The sequence below is a fragment of the Podarcis gaigeae genome, assembly GCF_964106915.1.
Source record: "Podarcis gaigeae genome assembly, chromosome: 2".
Lineage (NCBI taxonomy): Eukaryota > Metazoa > Chordata > Lepidosauria > Squamata > Lacertidae > Podarcis > Podarcis gaigeae.
The window spans coordinates 873,451-896,337 of NC_139679.1; the positions used below are offsets into that span (position 1 = coordinate 873,451).

The 22,887-nt window shown below is 42.6% G+C and overlaps 1 protein-coding gene across 4 annotated transcripts in view; it reads left to right on the top strand.

Annotated features, from left to right (window-relative positions):
- PBX4 (PBX homeobox 4) overlaps window positions 1–22,887 on the top strand; it is a 35,711-nt gene that overhangs the window by 11,873 nt on the left and 951 nt on the right. The window contains exons 2-9 of one of the 4 annotated variants that reach the window (XR_014561780.1): window positions 2,077–2,150; window positions 14,563–14,804; window positions 15,819–16,009; window positions 17,444–17,579; window positions 19,132–19,288; window positions 20,881–20,987; window positions 22,042–22,128; window positions 22,709–22,882. Coding sequence is in view for 2 of the 4 variants with exons in the window: in XM_083729234.1 (XP_083585360.1) it covers window positions 2,077–2,150; window positions 14,563–14,804; window positions 15,819–16,009; window positions 17,444–17,579; window positions 19,132–19,288; window positions 20,881–20,987; window positions 22,042–22,128 (994 nt within the window). In the remaining 2 variants the exon portion in view is untranslated. The remainder of the gene's footprint in view (window positions 1–2,076; window positions 2,151–14,562; window positions 14,805–15,818; window positions 16,010–17,443; window positions 17,580–19,131; window positions 19,289–20,880; window positions 20,988–22,041; window positions 22,129–22,708; window positions 22,883–22,887) is intronic. The other 3 variants (XR_014561781.1, XM_083729234.1, XM_083729235.1) reach the window with 3 other exon arrangements.

Here is a 22,887-nt window from a genome sequence, read left to right on the forward strand (position 1 = left end):
CGCCATGATATTATTGTGAGGATGCTGGTAAAATGTGGGTTGAAAGAGGTAACGGTTAGGTGAATTTGTAGCTGTCCCAACCCAAAGAGGACTCATTAATGGTTCCTTGTCATCCTGGAAAAAAGTGACAAGTGGGGTGCCGCAGGGTTCAGTCCTGGGCCTGTTGTTGTTCAACATCTTTATAAATGACTTGGATGAAGGAATTGAGGGGATGCTAATCAACTTTGCAGATGACACCAATCTGGAATGGGTGGCGAATGCTGCAGAAGACAGAATCAGAATTCAAAATGACCTAAAGAGACTGGAGAACTGGGCTCAGGCTAACAAAATGAATTTCAGTAGGGACAAATGTACGGTTCTGCGCTTAGGCAGAAAGAACCAGATGCACAAATATAGGATGGGGGACACTTGGCTTACTAGCAGTACATGTGAAAAGGATCTAGGGATCTTGGTGGACTACAAGCTTAACATGAGTCAGCAGTGTGATGCAGCAGCAAAAACAACAAAAAACAACAACACCAAACACTATTCTAGGCTGCATCAACAGAAGTCTAGTGTCCAGATCAAGGGAAGTCATAGTCCCACTCTCTTCTGCCATAGTCAGATCACACTTGGAATACTGTGTCCAATTCTGAGCACCACAATTTAAGAGGGATGTTGACAAGCTGGAAGGTGTGCAGAGGAGAGCAAACAAAATGATTATGACTTATGAGGAGCAGTTGAGGGAGCTGGATATGTTTAACCTGGTTAAGAGGAGACTGAGAGGAGATATGAAAGCCATTTTTCAATATCTGAAGGGCTGTTCACATGGAGGCAGGAAAATGCTTGTTTTCTTCAGCTCTAGATAGGAGGACCCAAACCAATGGAGTCAAGTTGCAAGAAAGGAGATTCCGACTAAACACCAGGAATAACTTTCTGACAGTAAGAGCTATTTGACAGTGGAACAGACTACCACAAGAGGTAGTGAACCCCCCTTTCTTGGGGGTTTATAGCAGAGCTTGGATGGTCATCTGTCATGGATGATGTAGATAAGATTCCTGCATTGCAGGGCATTTGGCTACATTACCTTTGTTTTTTAGCCATTGTGGTGGTTGAGTGAGTTATTTTGTAGTTTGTGTATGAGCGTCAGCTCAGAGACATCGTCAGGCCCTTCAGAGACTAACAGTGCAGGAGGCCACCACTCCATAAGAGCCTGTGCCTGGTGATAGGTGCTTACATCCTTGTTTAATAGAAAACACTTTGCAGGTAAGAAGGCTGTTCATAGCCCAATGGTCTGACTCCATGTAAGACAGTTTCATATATTCATTTGCTCCTGGGGTCTCCAGGACACAGCATGGCAAAATAGAACACCATTGTGCTCTCATATTCAGGCTATAAATGCTGTGTAAGTTGCCAGAACTGCGGACACAACTTCTGATTTTACTGATTTTGGTGAAGAACATCGGTAAAATTGGGGACTCGGGTGGAAGTGACATTTATTAGTGAAGAACTAATAGCAGGCCTCCTGGGCATCCCCTGAATGTGGAATTTGTTCCCCCTGTCCATTGAATTTGACACCCTTGAGTTAGAGGGTCTGTGAAGACTTTAGCCGCTGTATATCAATTGTAGTGTTTGTTTTTAAGACTGGTAGAGCGATCTTTCACCCTTGTGTTTTGTGAGTGAATAATAGATTGGGATTCTGACAGTTCTGTGGCTTTGCTGGTACAGAGTTAAGCAGCAGGATGCTTAAATATTCCTTTTGTGGTTTTACATAGTGTTCCTCATTTTGAAGCAGGCTGCCTTGTTAAAGGAAGTGCAAGAATGCTAATGTGGAATACAGCCTTGAGGCTTCCCATATGCTCTTAAAATACACAAGCATCTGTATAATTATGCAAGTTTAACTTTCCTGGTGCTTAGCTAGTATAGGCAATAGGGCATTTCAGACTGTAAATGAACCTTGCAGAGCAATTTTCTGGTGCAATGTGGACTGTGGCTTTTGAATGGAATGTTTTGCCTGTTTCTTTGTTATACTTTTTTCTTTTTCTTATCTGTTATATTCCTTTGCCACTCATCCTGTTTCCCCCTCCTCCTTTTCAGGAAACATGCCTTGAATTGCCACCGAATGAAACCTGCTCTCTTCAGCGTGCTATGCGATATTAAAGAAAAAACAGGTGTGTTGGTATTTTTATACAAAATTCATTTCTGAAAACTAATCTTTCTGGCACATGGGCTGCTGCAACTGTCTTTAAGTGCTAAATTTACCATTAATGCACTGTAGCCTTCCAGCCACAAGCTGATATCAGTGAGACTTTGGGGTACATGTCCTTTCTTTATGGAAAGATAAAAAATACATAATTACAAGTGCACAGAGTTAAGATGACACACAAATAAGAAGAAAAGAGAAAAGAAATAGGACCAATTTAGAAAACAAAACAGAACAGACTTTGGGGTACATCTCTTCAGAGAGTCGCTGTTTAAACCCATTGACTTCATTAGGATTTTAGCAGCCAAACTTTCTGTGTAGGCTTGTGACCTAAATTAGTAAATTGAAAATATCCAGGCATTCTTGTAAAATACTTGTGTGTTGTTTGAACTAGTGTATGTACTAAAAAAAAGATGAAGGATGGCTGTTTGACTATTTAAACACATACACCCCCCATGCTACATGTATGCTACATTTCTCATTAGCCAATATATCAAGGGCTAACATCATCCTCCCTTCATGCTAACTTTCTAGAAGTGAATGGCTTTTGCTTGAAGCCACCCAGTGTTATCAGCTATTTGGTGACAAACACCATTCATTTCTCAATATTTCTTTCTACTTTGATGACCTCTGTATTGTATTTATTCTTCCGAGTTGATTGTATTTGGATTGTAGACAAACCTCTTTTATGGGATAGACAACTTGTTGAACACGGAAGACCACAGTGGAAATGTCTTGCTCTAGAGAGCTGTGGCTAATTTGTATAATTTAATTTCTGCATAATGAATGTAATTTGCATAAAATTCAGAATAACATAATCAGCTTGGTAATGGCAGGTGATGCTTTTTATGCTGGGTCTGGCATGCAACCATTACAGCAATCGTAGATGTCATGACACAAAGATCTGTGAATGGCAGATAATGTTGACTGTCAACCTGGACTGGCATGCAGTCTTCTAAAATTCATATGAACTATACATCTCTTACACTGTTCTTCGCCTTTTCAGTAAACAATTCATGCATGCTTGCAGATGAGTACAACATATTTTCCAGCCTGTCTCCATATTCCTGTATGCCAGAGTGAGGCATGAGCAGTAGATCTGGCAAACTCTTCACCTAGAGTTAGGACTGTGGTTGGGATCGTCTCCCATCTGTACAGGATTAACATGCAAGTGATCTTGGTATAGGGACCAAATGCAAAAATAGCCAGGGCTGCTTTACTTCAAATAATTGTGTAGAAGAGGGGATGTTAGCAGGAGCGTTTAGTAATGCAGGAGTGAGAGAAGCTGTACCTTCTGAAACTCTCACTTTTGCACAACGGCCAAAGGTGCAGGTCCTTTGTCCTTCTTTGCACCTGCTCACCCAATAATGGATATAGTTTCTGATTTTGACTCTTTAGTCTCTTGGACCCACAGACACTACATCCTTGTGTTTCAGTGCTGCACAAGCCTCCCTCAGATGGTATCCTTACCTGGCAGGGGAGATTCCTTGATCATGAAGGAGGTTTTCCCAGGGTGAGGCTCCTCCACTTCACTGTGGGTGTGCTGACCCCTGCGATTTCCCCAAATGCGGGAAACTCAACTGCCTTTATTTGTGGGGAGTGGTGAAAGGGTATGGCTGAGCTCTTCTTGCCCAGGCGCTGTTCATTTCAGTGTAATTTGCATGGGTGCAAACTGATGGTGCCTCATGGGTCAGCAATCTCTGTCTTGCACTCTGTCACACTCAGTGAAGCCCCAAATGGGTTGTCTCAGGTGATTGTCTTGTGGTCATGATGGGGTTGTGCTGTCTGGTTGTGTTTTGAGATTTTTTTTACAATCAAACCAAAGGTGAGGATTAGGTGGAAAGTTCTGTGGGAAGGCAGAAGTCTGTGGTAATCTCCACTCAATGGTGACAGTTTTACTGCCCAATTTAACTATTTCTTTGTCCACACACCTTTTTTTAGTTGAAGTGGAGAAGCTTTTCCTTTCTTCAGTGCAGCTTAAAGTTCGATGAAGCCACACCTATTTACATGATAATAGTGGAGAAAACAATAATAAAGACATAATATTTAAAGAGGTCTTTCCCTAACAATAATTAATAATAGCACTGTGTTCATTCTACATTACACGGTAATTCATTAATCCTTACACGAGCTACGTAAAGTAAGCCAGCATTATTATCCCTGTATGACAGAGGCCGTGAGAGAGAGTAACTTGCCTGTTGACTCCGGCTGGGGTGAGATGGGACACAGCAGCTTCTCAGCTGACAGTTTATTCTTTTAGGCTAGAGTGTATTATTCCCTCTGTTAGAACACTCATCCTTCTGTCCTCTCAGTTGACAGGTTTTGCAGGTTGTTTAAGTTCTTCAAAGCCTGTTTTGACCATAGACAGCAAGGGGATAAAAGAAAATAGTGTAATGGAAAATGAAGAATTGTACCTCCTTCAGCCCTTTTGAAAGCTAGTGTCTGTCTCTATCCTTGGTTACATTTGCTTTCTGTATATGATCAATTGCTTATTCAAGGTTTTAGTGACTAGATTTTCAGTAACTTGAGAATTTTTTTTTTTATTTTTATGTCGCATAACCCAGGCCTGTAACTATACGTGTTCAAAGTAATGGAAAGACTAGGAGAAGAGGCTGCTCTTCGTGAGTTTTACTCTAGTAACTACAGATATATGTTATTGGTTACAGTGATATTTCCTGGGCTAGAAAAGGCTTAGGAAACATTGCAAAGAGCAACCTGGGCATGCTTGCTCTATGGGTAGCATATTCTGTTTTCTTTTAACAGCAATTGGCCTTTATTGTAACATAGCTTTACAGAACTAGGAGAATGCTGCCTGTTTTATCTTTTATTGGGTTTGTTCTCTCCCTTTCTGCAGCTGAAAGAGCATGGATTCGCAAACTCTGCTTAATGAAATGTGTTTCCTGGTGGGATTTGCCTTTCAGGGTGTGCAGTTTGCATCTTTTAAAATGTGCAAGTTGAAATTCATTTCAAGTTGAACATATTTGTACCAAGGGATTGCAGCCCCATAGTTACGCCGGATTTGTTTAGGTCTCATAGGTTTTTGAATGTCTGATGGCCTGTCTGTTCCTTATTTAAATTATGGGGAGCAGATGTTACTGCTTCAAGCAAACAAAGACCTGGTCATACATAGTGTAGCATCAGGGTTGAGGCTCTGTTTTAATGATAAAGGGTCACAAGCTTGTTCTCAGTTCTGAATCAGTTTCAAATATTGGGCCTTCTGTTTGTGCTCTACTCTTCCCTTTTCTCTTCAGTCAAGTGCCCGCATGCTTGCAAGAACCAATGGTAAACTATGAGAAAAATTGGTGTTTCTCTCACTAAATGTGGTGATTCTCTGCCACTATGTCCATTTGGTCAAGTATATATTCTAGGCCACCTCTTGTGTTTTGACTTTTTCTAATTTTAAGACAGACTGCTGATCAACAAGGGCACTTGACGTTATTCACGTTTGTTGGAGGGGTCCTAAGAGTGCCCTGATCCTTGAATATAAAGGTTCTTGGCATCCTTCATTGCCCTCAGACCACTGCCTTTATTGAAGAGGAAGAGTTCTGGAATAATTGCAGAAGTTGGTGCTAAGGCAGAAATGGCAACATGAACCTTACCAGAACTACTGGGTTTTAAACCAAGTACTGTATGGTAATGTTTGTCATTGGTTTGATTCATAAGAAAAAAAGAAACATGTTTTCAAGCTGCACAAGCCTCCCTGAAGGCAGGGACCATCTTAGAACTGATTATGTTAGCAGCTCCGAGAACCCTTTTGGCTTAAGGGTGGCGTATAATGCTGTTAATAAATAATCAATAAATAATCAACTAATGGTACGGGGATGGGTCAGGGATTTTCAGTAATTATTGCTATGTTCAATAGTGTGCCCCTTTTGAAATTCTGCTCCATTTTTAATTGCAGTGGTGTAGGTAATGTTTTTCCTTGACATAAAATGTGCATTAGCAGAAAATTTGTCAAAGCAGTGTAACAATGCTTTTAGCTGCCCGCCCCCTGTCCCCCCAAAACAGTACTTCTGTCTTGTCAGGATTCAACCTCAATCCATTAGCCGCCATCCATCCTCCAACCGCCTCCAGGCACTCACACAGGACCTTCACCGCCTTCACTGGTTCTGATTTGAAAGAGAGGTAGAGCTGGGTAGCATCTGCATATTGTTGGACACCCAGTCCAAACCCCCTGATGATCTCTCCCAGCGGCTTCATGTAGATGTTAAAAAGCATGGGGGAGAGGATGGAACCCTAAGGCACCCCACAAGTGAGGGCCCAGGGGTCAGAACATTCATCCCCCACCACAACTCTCTGAACACGGCCCAGGAGGAAGGAGTGGAACCACTGTATAACAGTGCCCCCAGCTCCCAGTCCCTCTAGACGGTCCAGAAGGATGTTATGGTTGATGGTGTCAAAGGCCGCTGAGAGATCCAGAAGAACTAGGAAACAACTCTCACCTTTGTCCCTAGCCCACCAGAGATCATCAACCAGCACAACCAAGGTCGTTTCAGTCCCATGGTGAGGCCTGAATCCCGATTGGAAGGGATCCCAATGGTCCGCATCCTCCAGGCGTGCTTGGAGTTGTTCAGCAACCACCCGCTCAATCACCTTGCCCAAGAATGGTAGATTTGAGACTGGACGATAGTTGGCCATATTGGCCAGGTCTAAAGATGTTTTTTAAGAAGCTGTTTAATGACCGCATCTTTCAGCGGGTCTGGGAAGTCTCCCTCGCAGAGGGAAGCATTCATCACCCCGCAGAGCCCTCCCCAGCTCGCTTTTATTAGCCAGGATGGGCAAGGATCAAGGAGACAGATGGTTGGTTTCACTTGTCCAAGCAAGCCTGTCCACATCCTCGGAGGTGACAGATTGGAATTGATCCCATGTAACATGACTAGAAGGGACACGGGTGGCGCTGTGGGTTAAACCACAGAGCCTAGGACTTGCCGATCAGAAGGTTGGCGGTTCGAATCCCCGCAGCGGGGTGAGCTCCCGTTGCTCGGTCCCTGCTCCTGCCAACCTAGCAGTTTGAAAGCACGTTAAAGTACAAGTAGATAAATAGGTACCGCTCTGGCGGGAAGGTAAATGGCATTTCCGTGCGCTGCTTTGGTTCGCCAGAAGCGGCTTAGTCATGCTGGCCACATGACCCAGAAGCTGTACGCCGGCTCCCTCGGCCAGTAAAGCGAGATGAGCGCCGCAACCCCAGAGTTGGCCACGAGTGGACCTTACGGTCAGGGTTCCCTTTACCTTTAACATGACTAGTCAGGACTCTAGCACTCTTCCGCCCCGGCCCTGCTCCCACGGTGGAGTCTACCTCCTTCTGAATCCGAGCAACTTGATATCTGCAAAAAACTTTGCAAAAGCATTGCAGGAAATCTTGGGGTCCCTGCCAGGCCCCGGTGATGAAGGTGGTTCCGATAGATTGCGAACCACCTGAAAGAGTCTCCTGCTGCTGTTTTCTGCAGATGCAATGGAGGTGGTGAAGAAGGTCTTCTTCGCTGTCGCCATTGCCATTTGGTAGATTGGACATTGAGCTCTAGCCCGTGCCCAGTCTGGTTTGGAATGAGTTTTCCACCACCGGTGCTCTAGCCATCTCAACAATTGTTTCATCACCCTCAGCTCCAGGGAAACCATGTCCAGGCTCCATGCAGCCGGAGAGGGCGCTTCGGAGCCAGACAGTCAATAGCCCTGGTTAACTCCGCATTCCAGCGGGAATCAGCTGAAAGGCCATCAACTTGGGATAAAACATCCCCTACCACTCTCTGGAAGCCAATTGGATCCATTAAGTGGCGGGGCCGACCATCCGAATCGGTCCCACCTCCCTGCAGAGGGGAAGGGTCGTGGAGAAGTTTAGAACTTGTTTTGTACACTTTAGCTATTTTGCTCGGTGTTAGATACCAACGATACATTGTTTTCATATTACTTTCTTTCAATGAACAGCATGTAGTAAATTTTATTTCCTCTTTCTGTAACTTTTCCCAGGATGAAAGTTGGATATTATATCCAAAGTCTCTAGCCAAATGTATCATCACTGGCTTAACTTCTTCGTCTTTTTTATTCCATTCTAAAATTAATTTGTATATTTTTGATAAAACTTTCACATTATTTTCCAACAGATCTATTTCAAACCTCGATCTCGTATCGAAACCATTTTTTGGCAACCTTAAAAACATCACTTCATTGATGATACTGCATCCAGTCTGTTAACAATTCTCTAATATCCTCTTTTTTCAATTTTAATTGGTCTCCTGCCTCTTTTAACAAGTCTTTATAGGTGGCCCACTCGCTTCTCATATTTACTTTTTAAACTGAGATTGCTTCCAATGGAGAAATCCACCATGGTGTTCTTTGTTCTAATATATTCTTGTAGATTGACTTTCTTATCAAATGGTTAAATAATTTCTAAACTGCAATCAGTAAAACAGCGGCAAGCCACAGTGCATAAAATAATAAAATACAAATTGAGAAGCAGAGACTGGAGGGTGTAGCAAGGCAGGTGGAAGAAGGCCTTGCCTGGTGAAGTCTCTCCTCTCACATTCATTTTTGCAGCAGATATTCTACCCTAAAATGATAATTTCATCCTTCCCCATACTTCAAAATCCTTCTTAATTTATTTCCATGAATACATTTATATTTTTGGCAGTTAACCATACCCTAAATATTCAATTTTCTTCCCCACACGTATTTCTGTGATCCGTTGTAATTTTTCTTTTAATAGTACATTCATATTTTTCACCGACATTTTAGTTTTTACCTTTAGTTTTGAGTTTAAAACGAGCCACTTGGTTTTATACTTTTATATTTTCCTCTGCTCTTATAATGTTCACCAGAACTTCAAGGAACCAGTATAAACAATAATGGTGACAGGGGACATCCCTGTCCTGTTCCTTTTGTAACATCATACTTTTCAACTGGGTCGCGGGTGGCGCTGTGGGTAAAACCTCAGTGCCTAGGACTTGCCGATCGCACGGTCGGCGGTTCGAATCCCCGCGGCGGGGTGAGCTCCCGTCTTTTGGTCCCAGCTCCTGCCCATCTAGCAGTTCAAAAGCACCCCTAAGTGCAAGTAGATAAATAGGTACCGCTTTATAGCGGGAAGGTAAACGGCGTTTCCGTGTGTGGCGCTGGTGCTGGCTCGCCAGAGCAGCTTCGTCACGCTGGCCACGTGACCCGGAAGTGTCTCCGGACAGTGCTGGCCCCCGGCCTCTTAAGTGAGATGGGCGCACAACCCTAGAGTCGGACATGACTCGCCCGTACGGGCAGGGGTACCTTTACCTTACTTTTCAGCTACAATTCCCAACACTGGTTGCGTTGTGGTCTAAACCTCTGAGCCTCTTGGGCTTGCTGATCAGAATTTCAGCAGTTTGAATCCCCACGATGGGGTGAACTCCTGTTTCTCTGTCCCAGCTCCTTCCAATCTAGCCATTCGAAAGCACACCAGTGCAAGTAGATAAATAGGTATCACTGCGGCAGGAAGGTAAAAGGCATTTCTGTGGACAAACAGGGAGATGAGCGCCTCAACCCCAGAGTCGCCTTTGACTGGGCTTAACCGTCCAGGGGTCCTTTACCTTTACCTTTTACCTACAATTCCCAGCACCATTAACTGCAATTCCCAGGGTTCTTTGGGGGAAGTCACCTGCTTTAACTGTATTGTGTGTTTGCATTCTAGATTTGACCTGAGAGCATCTTTCTGTTCTTCTTTTTTTAATGCTGAAAGTATCTTTGAACGTATGCCCATGCACTTTGAGGAGCAGGAACACATATTAGTGTTTCTAGTTGCTTTTTCATGTGCAGCCTGATCCTATGCTTTCTTACTCCCAAGCAAGTAGGCATAGGAATATATTCCAGTAAAATCTTAGTTGGCAGCTCCTTTAGCTGTGGTCATATTCTGAACTGAGCCAGGACAACACTGAGTCATTGGATGGAGCCAGAATACTTGAGCTGCTGATATATATGGAAATTAGCTCATTAAACTATCTTCTTCCCAGTGTTAATAGCAGCAGCTGAGGTTTATAAGGAAGGGAAGACTCTGCCAAAGCTGCTGCTGCTGCTGCTGCTGCTGCTGCTGCTGCTGCTGCTGCTCAGTAGCACTAAGGATGAGGAATCAGAAGGGATGCTTCCCTGTCTCTCATCCTCCTTGATTTTAATAGAGTTGCATGGCCAAAATATTTCATCTTGCATCTGAGGGTAGATTATAAGGTCCTTGGGATCAGAGGGTGTGTTGCGGTCCAGGTGCAAAGTAAGTGGGGTTGGGCGCTCAGGCCTGCAGAGGCCTCGACTTGTTCTACACGAGCAAATTAAGGATTGCCATTCAACTACTTAGATCAGGCATCCTCAGCCTTGGCCCTCCAGATGTTTTGAGACTACAATTCCCATCATCCCTGACCAGTGGTCCTGCCAGCTAGGGATCATGGGAGTTGTAGGCCAAAAACATCTGGAGGGCCGAGGTTGAGGAAGCCTGACTTAAATATTAGCATTGTCACTTAAGCTCAACCACTGAGCTCCCTCTCTCCTTCCAGTTTCTCTTGAGTGAAACCTTTAACCACTGTTTGCCAGTGCTGCTGTTTTTGTTGACATTTGTTGCCGTTTCCCTAACACTAGTTGAACCTTATCTTCCTTGGTACCTGAAGAGAACTGGACATTTCAGCTCAGCCGGGGCTTAACTTCAGTTGACTGAATCAGCTGGATCATCCTGTGTCTGCTTCTTGAATATTTCAGTTAATCAATAGATATGTTTTTCCTCTCTAGTAGCATAAATGTTCCATCGTAATAGAGGACTATGAGCCCTGCTGCTCTGTTGCTACATGGAAGAGAAAAATCTGGATTGGAAAACAAGCCTAACAAATGGCATATCATTCTTGTTTTGGCACCGGTGCTCTCGTACAGTTCATTACAGCACCGCAGCATGTTAATTAATGATATGTAAATATATTACAATGATTGCATTTGCATATTGAGTGAGGCCTCAGTACCTTAGGTTGTGATGTGTTTTAATTAAGGGCTAATTAGAAATGATGGGAATTTCACTTGGCTCAGTCTAATTATTTTCCATTTTGATGAATATGTAGAGAGTGTTATGATTAGCTATCAGAACAAACCATGGCATGTTAGTGGATGTGGCTGCCCAGGTTCTCAGGGGTTTATGGGGCTGAGAATTGTCCATTAAAAGCATTCATAAAAATTAGGGCTGCCAACCAATGGAAAGGTTTCTTTTAGTCAATTTATTGTTGTACTATTACTCATTTAATTGATTAATTAACTGATAAATATTAAAGTAATTCGGTTCAAGTGATTTTTTTGAGGCTATTTAATGAAGATAACAGTTCTCTCAGCTAATTAACAGAGACAAATCCATTCTTTCCTTGGAAAATAAAGTGCTTTGTCTGAATGAAGAGAAGCTCTTTTACATGGGAACTTAAGTTACCATGCAATTAAAAGCCCACACTATAACCTGTGACTAATTTTTGAATCCTGTTAAATCTTTTGGATTTAATAAAAATTATTTATGACTAATAGAGTTTCTGAGAGCTTCTTTCAGGTCTGGTGAGATGAATTTAGCATTTAGGATGCAGGTGTGTACACACTGGGTGCTTTGCTGCAACAGGTGGCATTGCAAATGCTCACAGCCATTCGACTCCTACAACCTGCCAGTTGATGTTCTGGGCAGAGCTATTCCTGAGTTCCAGGTGATCTGCATTATCTGAGATCGTGTCATTGCTCAGCCGTTGTGCTCTGCTCTGCCTGGGCTAGGAAAGATGGATTGTGGAAAAGGCGGAAAGTGTGTTGAGGCCCTGCCTCTCTTGCAGCCTGATTCCACCTACCTTAGAGAGCACAGAGAGTAAGGGTGGGAAGTGTGGGGGGCTGCAGGAGAGGCATAGGGACTAAATGAGAAATATGAAGCAGCAAGCTTGGCCTGCACACACAGGAAAAAAAGCAACCAATGTGGGATGACTCTTTTTCAAACCTCTGTTCTTTTTTTAGTAACATTTTATTAATTTTCCAAAAAAACAAACATAAAAAACAGTAACAATACAAAAACAAAACAAATTAACTTCCCTCTAATCCCTTTCTTGGTTCAATTATTTATCAAAATACTGCATGTCCATTATTAAGTTTCTAACATATTTAAATAATCTATTATCCATTTATGATAATATTACAAGTATTCTTAAAATCCTGCTAACATTAACCTGTGTACATTGCTTCTGTATATATGCAATAAACATCTTCCATTTTTCCTTAAATTCATTATCGTCTCTTCCTCTTAATTTCATCATCATTTTTGCCATTTCAGCATATTCCATTACTTTAACATGCCAATCTCCTTTAGATGGGACACAATCTACTTTCCAATGTTGGGCTAGTAAAATTTGTGTGGCCGTTGTTGTATACGTAAACAGATTCTTTTGTGCTCTTGGTAGATTCACTCCTATTATAACTATTAAAAAAGCTTCTGGCTTTTTAAATAAAGGTTATCCTAAACATTTTCTTCATTTCATTATAAATCATTTCCCAATATTTCTTTATAATATAGCAATTTAAAAATGTCCCCTCTGCTACTTTACATTTCTAACACTTGCTTTCCTTAGTTTTATACTTTTTTTGCTAATTTAACTTGAGTTAGATACCATCTATACATCATTTTCATGTAATTTTCTTTAACCGCCACACATGCTGTAAATTTTATATCATTCTTCCATAATTTTTCCCATTCCATCATCTGAATATTATGTCCCACACCTTATGCCCATTTAATCATGACTGACTTAACCTCTTCATCCTTCGTTTCCCATTCCAACAACAGATTGCACAATTTAGAAATTAATTTCATTTCATTTTCTATTATTTCTCTCTGAAAAGTTGAGATTTCATACGCAAATCCTATCTTTTTATCATTGTTAAACATTTCATTTAACTGAAAATATTGCAACCAATCTGTTACATTCTCTCAGATTTCATTAAAGTATTTCCATTTTAATTGGTTCTCTGTTTCCATTAACAACTCTCTGTTGGGTCACATTAGACCAGGCATAGGCAAACTCAGCCCTCCAGATGTTTTGAGACTATAATTCCCATCATCCCTGACCACTGGTCCTGTTAGCTAGGGATGATGGGAGTTGTAGTCCCAAAACATCTGGAGGGCTGAGTTTGCCTATACCTGCCTTAAACTACTGAAGATAAATTGGAACGAGGGAGAATCTTGTATACTACTTGGAGGAAAGGGGCAATGAAAATGTAACCCCTTCCCCCTCCTCAGCATCTACCGTATTTTTCGCTCCATAAGACTCACCTGACCATAAGACGCACCTAGTTTTTAGAGGGGGAATACAAGAAAAAAAAAATTCTTTAAAGGGAGTGCTGAGCAGAGCCTGCAGGCATCCCAGCCTCTGCTCCGTGCTCCCTTTCACGAGCCGCTTAGAGCGTGTGCTTAGAGTGCACGCTTAGAGCGCTTGCAGGCTTTTCCCCAAGGAGGGAGAAGGGCAGCCCGTCAGTGACGGTTGCCCTTCTCCCTCCTTGGGGAAAAGCTCCCAAGAGCAGCACACATGCACCGCTCTTTAAAGGGAGCGTGGTTCTTGGGGGCTTTTCCGGGAGGTGGGGGAAAGGACTGAGGGGCTAAGCCAGAAGCTAGAGCTGCGCAACGATCCTTCTTGCTGTTCTGGCTTCTGCGATAGCTGCGCAGCCTGCATTCGCTCCATAAGACGCACACACATCTCCCCTTACTTTTTAGGAGGAAAAAAGTGTGTCTTATAGAGCGAAAAATACGGTATTTTCCAGGCTCATTTTTTTAAAGGCTCCAGTGTCTACTGGGCATATGCGTTTTTCCACCCATGGAAGAAGCTGTCAGTTTGTAGTACATAGCAGTCAACGGCTGCTACAGGTTTCTTCTGGCCAAGGAAATGGCACAAAACTGCTCTACACCACTTCCATTTTAAAAAGTGAACCTCTGGGACACTTGGCTTTAGAGAGGACTTCAGAGATCGAGAAGGAAGCTTAGGAAGGAGTTCCAAATGACAATATAAAATAGTCAAGAATTTGTTGCACATGCTGAAGTTTGCATTAAGCTATGCTCTCCCTTGGCCTTTGAAAGTGTTCGATGTGTGCTTCTGTATGGAAAATGCAAATAGTTTGGGATGCTATTGACCATATGTGTCTTCCTGCTTTTTTGTTGTTTTTCTGGAGATGTGCCATCTCTTCTCTAGCCTCAGCTCGCTCCTTTGAGTGCAAATGCATATGAAGCATAAATAAATTATTCAATCTTTGTTAGCCTTTTGTTTGGGTGCTATGCATTCTGAGGTCATGGTTGTTACTGTATGTGCAAAGAGATCATGGGGCAAATAAACTCCTACTTTGTTTTCTCTGCTTCTGAAATAATCCTCTGCTCCCTATTTATATTTATCCAGTGTTAAGTATACGCGGTATTCAGGAAGAAGATCCCCCTGATGCTCAGCTAATGAGACTTGATAACATGTTGCTGGCAGAGGGTGTCTCCGGGCCGGAGAAGCGGGGAAGAGGAGGACCTGCGGCCATAGCAGCAACTTCAGGTGGCTGTCCAAATGACAATAGCATTGAGCACTCTGACTACAGGGCCAAGCTGTCACAGATCCGACAGATATACCACTCTGAGCTAGAGAAATATGAACAGGTGATCTTTCTGCATGGAAGAGTTTTTATCCTCTCAGTTAAAAACAATTGTTTTTCCTTTGCGATCACAGAGCAGGGAGTATACATCCAACTTTTGACTGGGCTGAAGTAAAAGTGTTAGTCTATTCTCCATAGACTATGGAGAATAGTCTGATATGTAGTTGTAAATATTGGTACAAGGAACCATGTAGGGGATGGAGGGAAGTCTGGAGATTCAGAGAATCTCAGAGTATGGTTATTTAAACAATTTTGTTATAAATTTGTACTTGTAAAAACAAAAACAAAAATAAATGGGGGGAGAAGAAGTAAAAGTGTTTGAGGGAATAAATTCATTTAGGCTGCAGTCTTGTGTCCTTTTGTGAGCTTTTATGTAGCCTCAGGATTATGACCTTTTCTAATTCTTGGTTGCATTAAATGTGGCTGAGTCCATAGCGTTGGGTGGGCATTCCTCTTTGCCACAGACCAGTGGTTTGCAGAGATCGCTTCCTTTCTTCTCCAGAAGCCAACACCAGCTTATGTGTTTCATAGGGGAATTTTGTACAGAGGTCTTCAAAATTCTTCCTTTTTCTCACTGACTTTCGACAGAGCACAGTCTGCTTTTTGCAGAGATTGGTACAGCTGATTGGCCTTTATGTGTAGATATGGGCAAATAAAAATAATTACAAAACAAATTGGGTCAAGCCATAATGTATGCAGCAATATTAGTGTAAAAAAGTATTTAAATACCTGCCTATTAATAATAAAATGTAATGGCCCTCTGCAGTTTTTTAAAAAAATCAGACCTGTGTAACATAGACTACAGAATATGCTGTTTCTACATATTAAATCTCACAAAGACACCTAAAGTATATTTTAAAATATTATAATCTTGTATTAATAAAGACTGCATGTGATGCCAAGTTATCTGCCCCTTGTCTAGTCTGTTGTATAATTATCACTCCCATTTATTTATAAGTTTTGAATTAAAGGTGACCGTTGCTTGAGTACAATATGCCTCTCTGCTTCTTATTTCCAGGCTTGCAGTGAGTTCACCACCCATGTGATGAATCTGCTCCGAGAACAGAGCAGGACGAGGCCAATTTCACCCAAAGAAATTGAGCGCATGGTGAATATAATTCATGGAAAGTTCAGCACCATTCAGATGCAGCTGAAACAGAGCACTTGTGAGGCTGTGATGATCCTGCGCTCACGGTTTCTGGATGCAAGGTAATACATGATCAAGCCTCAAGGGAGACCCTTCTTGTGTCCAGGGTTTTGGTGGCATAGAAGGCTGTACAAAGTGTGACACTGGGCACAATGGGGAAAGACAATATTGAACCTGATACAATGCGTAGACAATAAACACTGGCAGCTATTAGCATCTATGGTTTAAAAAGGTAAAGGTACCCCTGCCCGTACGGGCCAGTCTTGACAGACTCTGGGGTTGTGCGCCCATCTCACTTAAGAGGCCAGGGGCCAGCGCTGTCCAGAGACACTTCCGGGTCACGTGGCCAGCGTGACATCGCTGCTCTGGCGAGCCAGAGCCGCACACGGAAACGCCGTTTACCTTCCCGCTGGTAAGCGGTCCCTATTTATCTACTTGCACCCGGAGGTGCTTTCGAACTGCTATGTTGGGGCTGTGGTGCCTATCTTGCTTCAGGCCGAGGGAGCTGGCGTTTGTCCACCCACAGTTTTCCAGGTCATGTGGTCAACATCGCTAAACCACTTCTAGCGCAATGGGACACTGTGACAGAAACCAGAGTGCATGGAAACACTGTTTACCTTCCTGCCACATTTACCTTCCTACCTATTTATCTACTTGCATTGGCATGCTTTCGAACTGCTAGGTTGGCAGGTGCTGGGACATCTATGGTTTAACAATATCCTGTTTGGGGTGCAATCTAGCAAATTCACCCATGAACTGTGGTGTTTGCTATTTTTAATTATGCAAGTTGCATTTATATACCTTGCATTGGAAACATCAAGTTTAGGCCCAGTTTTATGATTTCCTGGGATCTGCCTCCTGTATGGAGAGCCACCTTTTGTCCAGATGCTTCTGCAGTAGGAAGAGGCATCCTCTTTCTCCAGACTGACCCATCTAACCCAGCATTATCTATTAGCAGATTTCAACGGTCTTCGTTGGGGCCATTTCTCAGCACCAGTTAACTGATTGTTTTCACTGCCATCCTGGGAGTTTTATTCAAGGGTAGAATCGAAATAAATAAACTGGAATTGCGAGGGCCAGAGCCTAGGAACTTCTCTATGTAAAGGATGTATTCGGCCACTGAGATATGGTTCCTTGTTCTTTGTGTATTCCTGCTCTGAAATGTATTATCTGTTATCTGAAAGTTTTCTGTCTTGAATTTCAGGAAAGTGTGCTTTAGATTTGGGGGGTAATCAAGGATTTAATCTGTCATATCACTTTGTAAGTATTTTTAATTGTATTTAGAGCAGTCTACTTAATCTTGGCTGCCCTTTCAGTCCAGATATAGATATATATACACACACACCTCATGCCATACTTACTCCGTCTTCCCATTTGGATAAAATCTTTCCACTGTGTGCTTTCCTGCAGCCCTCCTTGGCTCTTCCTTAAGCCCTTGGGCCAGCACACAGTGTGCTCTGACATCAACTGTATGAATAATTTCAATGTGTTCCCAGGCGTAAGCGGCGGAACTTCAGCAAGCAGGCAACAGAAGTCTTGAATGAGTACTTTTATTCTCACCTGAGTAACCCTTACCCCAGTGAAGAAGCCAAAGAAGAACTAGCAAAGAAAGGAGGCATCACAGTCTCACAGGTGGGTGGTCCATCTCCAGTGAATGTGGTTGTCTGTTTTTCAAACATTTGTGTAGGCAGATGCTTGTTTCTGACCGTTGCATCCTGTAGACTTTAAACAAAGGTTTTCAAAATTTTGCAGAATTTCATGTAAGTTTTCTTCTTTTTGAAAACATTTAATCATTGTATAAAAGACTAAAACAACAGTTAAAAATTGTAAGAAACCATGGTCTAGATTCAAGTAACCCAGTGCACTACCAGAAGCCAGTGCAAGGGCTTCCTCTTGCCGCCCCACCCCTAAATCCACTCAGGGGTGGGGGGTGGGGGTGGGAGAACCTTGAACATGGTGCCAGGGAGGAAAGGGGAGATTGTTCCATCAGGCAAGCATTTCTGCTTGCCAGATAGAACAATCATGCTGACACAATGTTGAGTTCCACCCTACATGGAATGTACCTATGAAGTGTAAATTCTATTTGTAAAGCAATATATTTAATTACCTAATATAGGTAATTAGTTTGATTTTTGTTTTCATTTAAAGAAATATCTGATGTAAACACCGGAAGCTTGATTTTGTAAGTCTTTTCTCTTGGTGTTAGGCTTTAAGTCTTGATTAAACCATATTGATTTAAATCAATTCACTGTTGACAGAAGAAATCCTTACATCTCTTAGTGAGCAAAATAAAACTTTGGATTCCCTCTCAGTCGTTCTTACAGTATTACCAAATCCAGTTCTTTCAAGCCTTTTCTGTTTTCTTTTTTTACTTTAATCAAAAAGCAAACCTGACCAGGATGTTTTTATAGAGTCAGTCTTTGCCACTCAACCTTCTGTCCTTTGGAAATTTTCTGCTGGTCTGGCTGGCTATCCTGTAGTTTCACCATTTTGCAAAGCTTGGTAGCAGCATGCAGACTGAGTCAATCTCTGCTTGACATCCATCAGGTTTCAGGGTTGAAATTTTCTGCCACAAAAATTAAGCTGTATTTGGTTAAGAACAACTTTTGGAGCCTATACAGATTGAAATAAAATCTGTTGGCTTACAGAGTGACCTATGCCAATCATTTGTCATTTCGGTTAGTAGGAAAGTTTTTCTTAAAAGATTTTATTAAGACTTTTCATAATACTTTACAATAAAAGAACAAACTAATCTAAACAAAAACAAAGAATCAAAAGAGAAAGAGAGGAAAATAAAAAGCTGGCCACTCAGCTTTTAGCATCCAATTCCACAAAGGAATTGTATAAAACAGTGTTTCTCTACCTTGGGTCTCCAGCTGTTTTTGGACTACAACTTCCATCATCCCTAGCTAGCAGGACCAGTGCTCAGGGATGATGGGAATTGTAGTCCAAAAACAGCTGTAGATCCAAGGCTGGGAAACACTGGTATAAAGCACTATTCATGCTGGTCCCAAAGTATTTGCAATTCTGCAGATGGACCAGTGTCAGCAGCTGGTGTGTGCACCCAGAGACTGGAATTATAGCTTTATTTTGCACACTCTGGGAACAATCTTTGTCTCCTCTCTTCTGTTGATAGCTGCCTATACACTAATTTGTTCACACATTAACTTAGTTATTGTTGCAGGTCTCAAACTGGTTTGGTAACAAGAGAATTCGGTACAAGAAAAACATGGGGAAGTTCCAGGAGGAGGCTAACATTTATGCAGCCAAGACAGCGGTGGATGCAACCAATGTGGTGGCCCAGGGCAACCAGACAAGTTCTCCACCCACCCCAAATTCTGGTAAGTGCAGAAACCCTGCCTCTAGAACAGGATTTCCCTGGACACCTGCTGGGGAAACCTGTGTGCAGTTGGAAGAGCCTCTTCTGTGCTGTTCTGAAGTAAAAAAAGCTACAGAAATGTGAATAGACCTCATTGGCCTTGTTTGGAAAGTTGCTTAGAACTGCAGTGCATGTCCAAATCCTTTGGTTCCCCCCCCCCCCACAAGTTTTGCCTTTTCCTGCCTTCCAAGAGCCATTCTGGTTGCTATATATAAGTGCAACTTCCTGAATAGCAGTAAACTTCTGAGTGAACCAAGATGGACTGGAGCATTTCCAGTTCCCAATATGTTTTGATCCAGTTGTTCTTCAGGTTGTGTTACAAATAGAAAGTGCTAGAGAAAATACTTAACAAGCATTTCTGTTTCTTCTTTGACAAGCTTGATTGCCATCTAGACACAATAAGGCTTGTCAAAGGGCAAGTCAATGCATTTTTAGAGTTATTTTTGCTCACTGAGGAACAACTTGTTTGAAGCATCTTGGGAACTGGAATAGCTTCATGAAATCTTTGTACACCCACTGGGTTGTTTGAGTTGTTGTCTGCACATTGCTCTGTAGTATTGCATTTAATTTCACTTCAGTTTTGTCCCTCATCATCCGAGTACTAATTTTCATGTCTTTCCCATGCCTGCCCCTGAACTGTAGCCAGTCTACCTTGCTGGATGAGACAGCCACATTTCTAGGTGGGCCTTCAAAGAAATAAATGGGAAAGCAATTATTTCTTCAGAACCACCATAAACATATAAGTGTCAGTTCACCAAGTCCAAGACCGTGTCACATTTTCTATCTAATAGTAAAGTTCATAAATTGTTAGTAGCACAAGCATATATATGAATCATGTTGTGGGTGTGTGGTATTTGTTAGAACAGTGCGGGGGGAACTCTCCCTCCCTTCATTCTGTGGTTCCAATCTGAAATGGAAAGGATGCTTGGGCTGCCTGCTATATCTCTGTCCAAACAAGGTTAGTTTATGGGGAGAGGGTTCTCTACCACAGTTTGTGTAGGGAGATCTTTGTTTTTGCCAGTCAGGGTTTTGCGTGTTTGGTGGACTGTTTCCATCTGTATGTGTGCAGTCACCCTTTTCTATCCCTGGGGATCTCACCTTTAACTACTATGATTGTGAGTACAGAAGGGTGCTTTGAGCAATGGCTACCAGGGAGATAAGCTGGGGCATATTCCATGGTGTATGCTTGGTTCATGGGAGGTAGTGGCCAGGCCTGTAGAGCCTCACCACTACAAGAGATTGTATCCTAGAACACACACATGCAGCTGTGCATTGGAAGGAGAGATGTTATGGGGAGGCATCTTTTTTAAGGAACCTCAGGATTCCCATGGACGCCATTTGGAACCACTGCTTCAGAGTTAACAAGGGGATGGGGATGGACAAGGAAATGGGACTGTGAAACTTTTCACTAAGTCCCCAAAGTGGAGCACTACAGAAAGTTAATCATGGGATCAGGTGCAAAACACAGCAGCTCCTTGTGCTAATGTCTTGATAAAATTGCGCAACAATGAGCAGGTGCAGACATACCATTAGGTAACTTCTTTTCCTCTTCAGGTTCCTCTGGGTCATTTAAAATGACAAATTCTGGAGATTCCTTTATAAACCTGCAATCACTCACTTCCTACCAGAACTCGCCAGTGGGAGCCAATGTGCAGTCACAGGTGGGTGTGCAGAGAAAACCGTGTGAGAAATCCCCTGCGGTCTTCAGCAGGCAGACACTTACATCTAAGTGCTCAAAGCACCACATTTATGAATTACTGGATTTTAAGATCTTCTGGGAATTTTGCAATAAGATGGTCACCTGTAGAAGTGACTTAATAGGAGAAAGATTATTCCATAAAAAATTTTTTTGCTCCTTGGGCCAAGTCTCTTTTTTCCAGTCTTTGCTCAGGCAAGGAAAAATTTGCTTGTTCTGTTCTAAGATGGGGTTGGCAACATGAGCTCTGATAGTGGGGCAGAAGGGGTTGGGTTGGGATTGGCCCATAGTATATGTAGGAATGTCATGCATGAGAGGGTAGGGCTAGTCCCACACACATTTGTACAGGAGGACTTGCATGTAAGGCTTAGAAAGACTTGAGCATAACTTTTTTTGTGCAGCAGAGTTGAAAAATACTTGAATATAGCATATTCCTGCTTTGGGACTGTTGTATCTGAACAGAGGTGAAGCCAAACAGCTGCTAAGAAATGATGGTACTCTGTAACATCACCGGTAGCATGTGTGGCAGGAGAGTAACAGTACTTCCAGATAGTTCATTACTATAATTATACACACCCTGGGTTTAGAGCTCCTAATAAATTAGATTCGAGATTAAAAGGCAGCACTCATGTAATGCAAGTGTGAGGTACTTTGTGAGGCTGTGTCATACATTTCTAGAGCAGGGGCACTGGAGGACTTGAGTCCCGGGCCCAGAGTTTCATCCATCATCATTTTTTTTATCTGCCTAGTCTGAAAGCAGTCTCCATGCTCTGAGCATAGCACACAATTGTGTCACAGTACTGGAGAGATGGCATATGCTGCAGAAGGTGGACACAAAGTTAGAAACAGAGATTTAACTTGCAGCCATTGCCCCAGCTGGATATGGTAACATTTCAAGCATTCCATTGGAGGCCACATAAATGGCGTTGGGATGGTGGTGCTTTAGGTGGCGACCGAAGTATCTGCATAACTGTTGAAGCTATTTTATCTCTTTTGCCAAATTGGTTGTATTGTTACAGATGGATTCCTTACACCATGTCATACATCAGGCAGGAAGATATGACAGCATTGTGGGGAACCCTCTATATTCAACGCAGCGTATTGATGTAAGGAACTTCTGATTTTGAAAGTGAATATCTTAAGCTTCAGAAGTCTGACTGGGCAACGAAGGGTAATGTGCCCAGCTCTGCAGGTGTATTTAAAATAATACTGTACTTTGCTGAGACCTTAGCCATGGTGTTGCTAACACCCTGCCACAATGCAGCACTGCTCCAAAGAGAAGGTAGCCTACTTCCAGTCCTTGTCCAGCCCTTGTCATCCAGGGGATTGAGGGGGGGGGGGAACCTGCCCCTTTTTTTATTTTATCCCTTTTCTGTGTCATTCATGGTACAGTGAAGACCAGGATCCCAAGTGGTTAGGGGATGGTCAGAGAGAGAAGATGGCTTACCTACCAAGTCAGATTGGCCCAGTGGATTAGAAGACCCACGTCCCCTCCCATTGGAAGAGAGAGCTGTCAGTTGGAGGAAGAGACTGCAAGCGACAGTGAACTCCACCCTTGGCCATGGATTGTTTCTGCTTGTGGGAACGGAAATGTGGGAGTGGCTGTCACTACACATAATGTTCCAACCTTTGCTCTGAATTCTGTTTGATAATACAGTCATAAGCAGTAAAATTTTATCCATTTAGGTAAGTTAGCTGGAGAAGTTGAGCAAGAGCAAAGGAATCCCATTTGGGGAACAGGAAAAGCCGTGAAACAAATGCAGCGGAAGCAGCATTCACACAGTACTTTGCCTTCTGTGCTCCAGAAAGTGAACTGCAGTGTCAAGACTTCTGTTCTGAGGTTAAGTCTTATGGAACAAAGTATG